Source organism: Equus przewalskii, chromosome 22 (assembly GCF_037783145.1).
Source record: "Equus przewalskii isolate Varuska chromosome 22, EquPr2, whole genome shotgun sequence".
Classification (NCBI taxonomy): domain Eukaryota; kingdom Metazoa; phylum Chordata; class Mammalia; order Perissodactyla; family Equidae; genus Equus; species Equus przewalskii.
In genome coordinates this window covers 43,393,536-43,401,640 of record NC_091852.1, presented here as the reverse complement: position 1 = coordinate 43,401,640, position 8,105 = coordinate 43,393,536, and the positions used below count along the sequence as shown (strand labels likewise).

The 8,105-nt window shown below is 39.0% G+C and overlaps 1 protein-coding gene across 1 annotated transcript in view; it reads left to right on the top strand.

Moving 5' to 3' along the window:
- The first annotated feature begins 2,225 nt into the window (after window positions 1–2,225).
- EQTN (equatorin) overlaps window positions 2,226–8,105 on the top strand; it is a 13,353-nt gene continuing 7,473 nt past the window's right edge. Inside the window, exons 1-3 of the mRNA XM_070590679.1 lie at window positions 2,226–2,385; window positions 2,837–2,950; window positions 6,608–6,694. Of these exons, the coding sequence (XP_070446780.1) occupies window positions 2,310–2,385; window positions 2,837–2,950; window positions 6,608–6,694 (277 nt within the window). The 5' untranslated portion in view covers window positions 2,226–2,309. The remainder of the gene's footprint in view (window positions 2,386–2,836; window positions 2,951–6,607; window positions 6,695–8,105) is intronic.

Genomic DNA, 8,105 nt, shown 5'->3' with positions numbered 1-8,105 from the left:
TGGAATGACTGACCACAGCCTAAAATAACGATGACATCCAGTGAAGACACATTCCATTTTAGTTTCCATAATCTCTTCCCAAGATCCAAAGGGTTTATCTAGTATTAGTTTGCTAGGGCTGCCATAACAAAGTAGCACAAACTCAGTGGCTTAAACAACAGGAATGTGTTAACTCGTAGTTCTGGGGTCTAGAAGTCTGAGACCAAGGTGTCGCAGGGTCAGTTCCTTCTGAGGGCTGTGAGGGAGCATGTGCTCCATACCTCTCTCCTAGTTTTTGCTGGTTTGCTGGCAATCTTTGATGTTCCTCCATTTCTGCAGCATCATCCCCATCTCTGCCTTCAACCTCCTGTGGCATTCTCCCTGTGTGTGAGTCTGGGTCCAACTCTCCCTATTCTGTAAGAAACCAGTCGCATCATAGTAGGGGCCCACCCTACTTCAGTTTGTCCTCATCTTAACTAATTGCATGTGCAATGACCCCATCTCCAAACGTGGTCACATTCTGAGGTACCGGGGGGGTTAAGACTCCAACATATGAATTTGGGGGGACACGATTCAACCCATAACACCTAGAAAGGGTACTGATCATAGGATAAAGGAAAATTAGAATCAACTTTTAAACAAACCTAGTCTCATGAAATCCAATGTTTAAAAAAAATCTACCATAGCTGTACTCTACCAACTCAATTACCTGTAGAGAGAATTTGTCACATCAGAAAATAAAGATAACTATCCTAAGAATATCAGAGGATTCAGCAGAGATAAGCATAGATGATAAAACAACCAAGAGATTTTTGTTTTGTTGTCATTAGAAAACGCGTAGTTGACTTTTGGAACTTAAGTGCTTCCTGAACTGAATAAAGTGTTGTTTTCATTCATTTTTCAAGCACCTGTTATGTGCCAAGCATTGTGCCAGCCTTTGAGCCTATTGTGGTAATGTTTCTCCAGAACATCACCAGATACCACCAGTAGTTCCATTGGCTGCCCCCTCTCCCCCGGGAGCCTGTGTTTTCTGCCAAGTTTCACGATGGCTGAGCTGCATCATCCCAAGCTGTGTTTGCAGCGACCTGGGGCGTGCTTGCTTCAGGTCTCTCTCCTTTTCTGTGTTGCAGTCTGTTAGACAGATACCCAAGCAAACGGTCCCAGAGGCCTGCTTGCTCTTTACTCACACCTCTTCTCCACCTGCCAGCGCTCACCTAAGAATGGGCTAGAAGACCTGAAAGAAAACCAGTGCTACACACAGGACCACCGCCCTTTGGTTGACCAAGGCTCTGATCCTGACCATCTCCTCCTTGAGGAGTCGTCCTCTCACCTCCCCTCACCCTCCTCTGCTGTTCGCTTCCTGGGGAGCTCCCTCTCCAGTCCATCAGGTATGCCCAGTGGAGACCACAGGTTGGACGTAATTTGTGAGCATTCATTACACTGAAAAAAACCTTCAAGTCTTCTTAAATTCACGCTTTTTCCCGGATGCTTGTGTCATTTTAATTATGAATGTTCTCTAACACTGAGAGGTATCCCTCAACAATAACTAAAATTGAGAGAAGGGAAGTTTGGTGATCCTTTAATATCATGAAGAGCAATATTGGTGATATTGTCCATTTGATTTCTTGCCTTTATTGCTCACTATATGAGTTATTATATGAGAAATATGTGGAGAATATTACCTATGCCTAAGTCCTCTTCTAACTAAATATTAGGCAATTTTCTCAATCTGTATGTGAGGTAAAAGATGGGTTTCATTGTTAAAAAAAAGTCTTAAGCAAAACAAATATATTAATTTCATAAAGAATATAGGTCTTAAAACCCAACAAAGATGAGTTTCAAAAACTTTTCCTAAAGAATTATAGTTCAGATAGCCTATGAATCAGAACTTGCAGCAAATTTGCCTTGAATCTTAGTATCTCTGATGAGTTTTTAACAGATAGTTTGATTGCAGTAATCTAAAACAACATACAATATTGTAATGCTTTGAAAACCAAAAAGGTCTGTTCTCATTTTACTATCAACCATATTAGTGGTTCTTTAAAGCCCAGGGGCAATAATTCACATTATTTCATGAAAACGTATGTCTTAATTTTCAAAGACAATCTTAACAATGGTTTATTTTTGAAAAACTAAAAAACCATCCTAGTACCGAAGGTAAAATAGACATCAGGCTGAGACGAAGCTTTTGGAGATTCCTCGCCAGGATTCCGACCTCCGTTTGGCAGTGACGTCATAATGTCCTCTCTGGGCACAGGACCTGCCGAGCCAGAGACAGGAAATTCGGAGGAGACGCAGTAGGTTACTGGAGAAAGCACATCGTTTTCCCAATGAATTTTATATTGTTTCTTTTTTTACCCGGGGTTTTCTCCTCACAGACTAGCGACTTTACTCCCAAAAGTGAAGGTGAGTAAGCATTTAAAGCTTTCACAGAAATGGTAGATGAGAAAGATGACCCATTATCCTAGAAAATTGGTACGTGGGAATGTTCCTTAGGATGATATAAAGTTTACTGTTGGAAATATGGTATAATTTAGATTTTAAATCTCCGCCTCAAATACTTTGTGAAAAAATGCAGTTAGAACAAGAAAGTAGTAAAAGAAATCAACATACAGTAGGGACTCCATAGCTGCCGCTTCCGCATCCGCGGATTCAACCAACTGCTGATCGTGTAGTACTGTTTACAATCCGCAGTTGGTTGAATCCGCGGATGCGGAACCGTCGGATACTGAGGGCCGACTAAGGATACTGGAGCACCCGCGGGTTTTGATATCTGGGGGGCCTCCTGGAACGGATCCCCTGCGGATACCGAGGGACGACTGTATTTCTGATCTATGGTGTGTCATGCTTTTTTCAGAGCCTGAAATGATGATGCCTGTAGCTGAAGAAGATAATAAAGAGGAACTAGCAAATGAGGATAATACTCCTGCTAATGAGAAAAGTGGCAATTATTATAAAGATATAAAACAATGTAAGTCTTTAAAGTTAATAGCCGTACATATATGAAGCTGATTATACTGGTTTATTTTTAACTCTTTTTAAAACTCCAATAATCACTTTATTTCCTACTTCTTAAATTCTAACTTAGACTTTTCAGTGTGTAAAATGAAATTCTTATTTCCTACAACTGTTTTCATGAGATGAGATGAACTTTAACAAGGTTCTGTTGGTAACGGTCTATAATTGACATAGGGTTCATCTTGGCATTATGGTTATTTATTCACATTGATAACGATGGACCTCATTTATGATGAGTTCACCAGGATTTATTTGGAGATGTCTGTCAAGTTTCCTGGGGCTGCTGAAACAAAGTACCACAATCTGGGCGGCTCAAAGCAACCAAAATTTATTCTCTCACAGTTCCGGAGGCCAGAAATCAAAAATCAAACTTTGGGCCATGCCAGGCCCTCACCAAAGCCTCTGGGCGAGGAGCTTTCCTATCCTCTTCCAGCCTCTGGGAGCTCCAGGCGTTCCTTGGCTTGTGGCAGCAGAACACCAGTCTCTGCCTCCATTTTCATGATGTTCTTCCTGTGTGTCTGTGTCCACATTTCTCTCTTCTCAGAAGAACACCATTCACATCGGATTAGGAACCCATCCCACACCACGGTGACTTCATCTTAACCAAATACATCTTCAATGATCCCATGCTCAAATTAGGTCACTGTCAGAGGTACTGGGGGTAGGACTAGAACCTATCTTTGGGTGGGCCAAAATTCCACCCATAACAGGATGACTTTGAGATGTTTGGAGGGTCTATGAAACTTTAGTTTATTTACCATTCCTCACGTGGGCTTTCTTTCCATGTCCGTATAAGGTCCACCGTTCTAAAAAGTGAAAAGTTCATAAGTTCTTGATAAAAATTTAAAAATCAAGATTAAATCTAATTATCCTGGGATCTGTATTAACATCAGTCAAAAAAGAATAGAAATACAATCAAGATATATCTATATATATCTATATATATAGAGAGAGATATCTATATATATACATACACTCAAGCATTTTGGAAACGCTAATGCCTAAGTCGTATTTTCTGTTTTTTCTATAACGAATCAATGTTCCCTGTTTGTAGGTGAAAAAAGCCCCTGATGCTCAGAGAGGTCAATTGCCAGGTTTCATTGCTACTGAGAAGCAGAGTCAGGAGGGGCGTCTAGTCTGTCCACCTCCAGGCTTCCTCCACTGTGTGCAGAATGGTGCAGTCAGTTCCTTTTCAGGATGTCTCTCTATTTTGAATTAACCAAAGGGTAAATAAATCAAGAGCCTGATGATTACTTTGATGAAAGAAAAAAATCTTGGGGCTGACCCCGTGGCACAGTGGTTAAGCTCAGCACGTTCTGCTTTGGTGGTCCTGGTTTGTAGGTTCAGATCCCAGGCAGGGACCTACACCACTCATCAGTCACACTGTGGTGGCATCCCACATATAAAGTAGAGGAAGACTGGCACATATGTTAGCTCAGGGCTAATCTTCCTCAGCAAAACAAACAAACAAAAAATCTTTCTTATATACACAAACACACACATATATAAAAAACATAGGTAGGGTCATACTAAAGAATTGTATTATAACTTGCTTTTCTCATTCAACATCTCTGGAGCTCTTTTCACATCTGCCTCATTATTTTTCATGACTAAATAGTATTCCATAAAATGATGTGCCATAACTTATCCACTATTTTATTAAGGAATTAGATCAGGTGCAGTTTTTTCCTTGTACATTCTTTTCGTGGACACTTGGGTGTTCTCTTTGGATTGATACCAAGTGCTGGAATTGCTGAATAAAGGGTAAATCTTTTAAAATATTGATAGATATCACCAAGTTGCTCTCCAAAAAGTATCTACCAATTTACATCCCCCAAGAATGCCCCACAATCTCATCTACAGTGAACATTATTAATCATGTTTTGTGAATAAATTTTCATCAGTTTCAATTTGCACTCTGACTACCTGTGAAATTGAGTATTTCTTTGTATTTATGTGCATTTTTATTTCTACTTCCATGATTTGCTTGTTCATATCCTTTGCCCATTTTTGTATTAGGTTATGTTTTCATTTATTTGTAGGGGCTCTTTTTTATTTAGTATATTAATCTTTTCTCTATAGTAAAAGTAGCAAGTATTTTCTCCCATGCTGTTGCTTATCTTTAAATCTGTTTAGATATCTTAATCACAGAGAAAACTTCAGATTTTATAGAATCAATTCTTAATTTCTTTATAATTTCTGCCTTTTGGATCTTGCTTAGATAGGCCTTACCCAAGGCAAGATACTAAATTATGTTCCTAATTTTTTGAGTAATTTCATATTTTTATTTCGACTCTTACATCTTAAGTCCAATTATTTCTGTATATGGCATAAAATAGGCATAAAACTTTATATTTTTCAAGGAGGATTGCCAAATGTCTACCACCAATGCCCTACTCACGTGAAACTCACATTTAATATAGTCTAAACTCTCATTTGTAATTGGGTCAATTGCTATCTTTTTATTGTTTCTTTGATCTGTCTTTCTCTGCAAAAATTAATTATAAATTAATTTTTTTTAAAGATTTTATTTTTTCCTTTTTCTCCCCAAAGCCCCCTGGTACATAGTTGTATATTCTTAGTTGTGGGTCCTTCTAGTTGTGGCATGTGGGATGCTGCCTCAGCGTGGTTTGATGAGCAGTGCCATGTCCGCACCCAGGATTCGAACCAACGAAACACTGGGCCGCCTGCAGCAGAGCACGCAAACATAACCACTAGGCCACGGGGCCAGCCCCAATTATAAATTAATTTTAATAAATTATATAAAATATAACTATAAATTACATAAATTAATAATTAATAAATTTGATTTCTGTAGTTTCATAACTCATAACATGAATGTTGGGCTGTGATTTCCTTTTATTTCTCCATAAATCTAGCTCAGAAATTCCTCAAAAATTATGGTTTATTAAAGGCACTGTTTTTGTGTGTGTGTGTGCTGGGGAGAATGAATATGTATGTACATATTAAACACGTATATACATTCATGTGTGTATAAAATTTTGTCATCTCATAAGATTTTGGAAAGAGGAGACGTGTATGTATGTTCAGCCTGCCATCTTGGTCCAGTTTACTTTGACTCTGGTTGGGTGGATATGCCCAGTAGTTTTGAATTGCAATCAGCCCCACTGACAACTCTTCAGAGCAGGATTTTCCATGTGCATACATGAATGTGAATGCAGACGGGAGACCCTGATTGTTATTAAAGTACATGCTTTTCAAGCTGAACTGTTCCACAGTCTAACAGAAGGTTCAAGGCAAACAAATGCTTCTTACTCAGCTCTTTGATCATGTCAGTACAAATGGTGATACTAATACACATCTATAAATCTACTTCAGCACCTGTTACGCACTTATATATGTTTTTCCACAATTTCTTCAGTAATTTCTTCTCAGAAAGAGTCACTTAGCAGAAGGATACTAGTTTAGCTTTTTTCCCTATGAATTTTTGACCCTTGCTCCACTTTATTTAGTAGAGGAAGAATGTCCCAAATACTTTATTGTTCTTTTCTTGGAATTAGTGCATATGTTTAAAAAAAATCAGATGAGGGAATAGTGTAAAGGAACAAGTTTAGCTAGCTGCTGAAAACTTTTGGTCTTACACTTGCAGATGTGTTCACGACGCAAAATCCCAATGGCACCCACTCTGAAATATCCGTGAGAGCAACAACCGATCTGAATTTTGCTTTTAAAAACTGTAAGTACTGAGAGGCGCCAATGCAAATATTGAAAAGCCCTTAAAGCAAGGTTTCACAAGAGCACAGAGGGTCTTGGATAGGAAAAAGGTCAAGGAGTCTTAGTTCCTAAATAAGGAGATAGCATGTCCATTGCACTGATAAATTCAGAAGGCAAGGAGCTTCTTACATTTCTTAGCCTCATAGCTTTGGTTTGCATGGAAAGAAAAATCAAATAATAACTAAATTTAGGACTCTAGAAAATTGGATGTCTTTCTTAGACCCACATTTTTACTCCTTTCTGCTTTATACCTTCAGCTTCAAATGGTCTTATTTCCTTTTCGCATCTTTCCACCAAGCGTTAACTATTTGGTAGGTAAAACTATTGCCAGCATCTGACTTTGGAGGCCATTAAAAGTCTCCAAAGTACACATACCACATCTTCACCTTGTGGTGTCAACAGTTCATATCTATGAAACACACAAGCATAAAACAGAAGACAAGGAAAAGAGGATGAAACTAAATAGGGAAGAGAAGGTTTCTGGCTATCGCAATTTCATTATTGGGAAAAGCCTGACTCAGTAATGCCTAATTATTAATAGAGCCACTTGACAATAATGGAATATTTTGAGCAATTCCAAATCTTGGGACATAAATTAGATAGGGACATTTCAAGGGCGTACGTTAATTAACAAATCACTTACAGGAATTTTGCTTGTACACAGCTAACAACATCTTGAGTTGTTTAGGACAAGACAGAGGGAGCCAGCTCTCAAACAGACCGGGGACCTCAAATTCCTTTAGGAGATGGATTATTGAGGACCACAGGACCCATGGAAGAGATTTTAATACCCTAACTTCTATTCCCACAATTCAGGTCCCCAAAGGATTGTCAAAGGAAGTTGGATGGGACAAGAAATTGTTGTCATTTTAAATGCGACTCTGACAGAGGGAGACATACTGACATGGTGGGGATATTCTAGAAGAGCAAGTCCCTCAAGGAGATGGAAATCTCCAGAATAATTTGAGTAATGATTCTTTTAGTCCCTAAGACTCTGAGGGCAGGGAGAGGAGCTGAGGCAATCCAGACACTTTTCTCCAAAATAGAGTATGAGGGTTGCAGAATTTAAGGATTACATATCAATTGTGAAGTCCTGCCTGGATCAGTGTCACCTCTGTTAATGGATTCTCCTTTCCATTCTGTTTTTGCCAACAAGATACCTGTAATGGTGCTGTTTGTAGGCTCAGTATGAATTAATTCTGCCTCTCTGTCAACTCCTCCTGTGGTGAGATCGCCTGTACTTCATATGAAACTTCACTGATTCCTGTATTAAGCCAAGTTAACTGAAATGGCCAACTTCATGGGGAAAACAAAATGGTTCTCCAGTCACAATTGTTCCCAAATACATTACCGACATGTCTCCAGAGGGACAC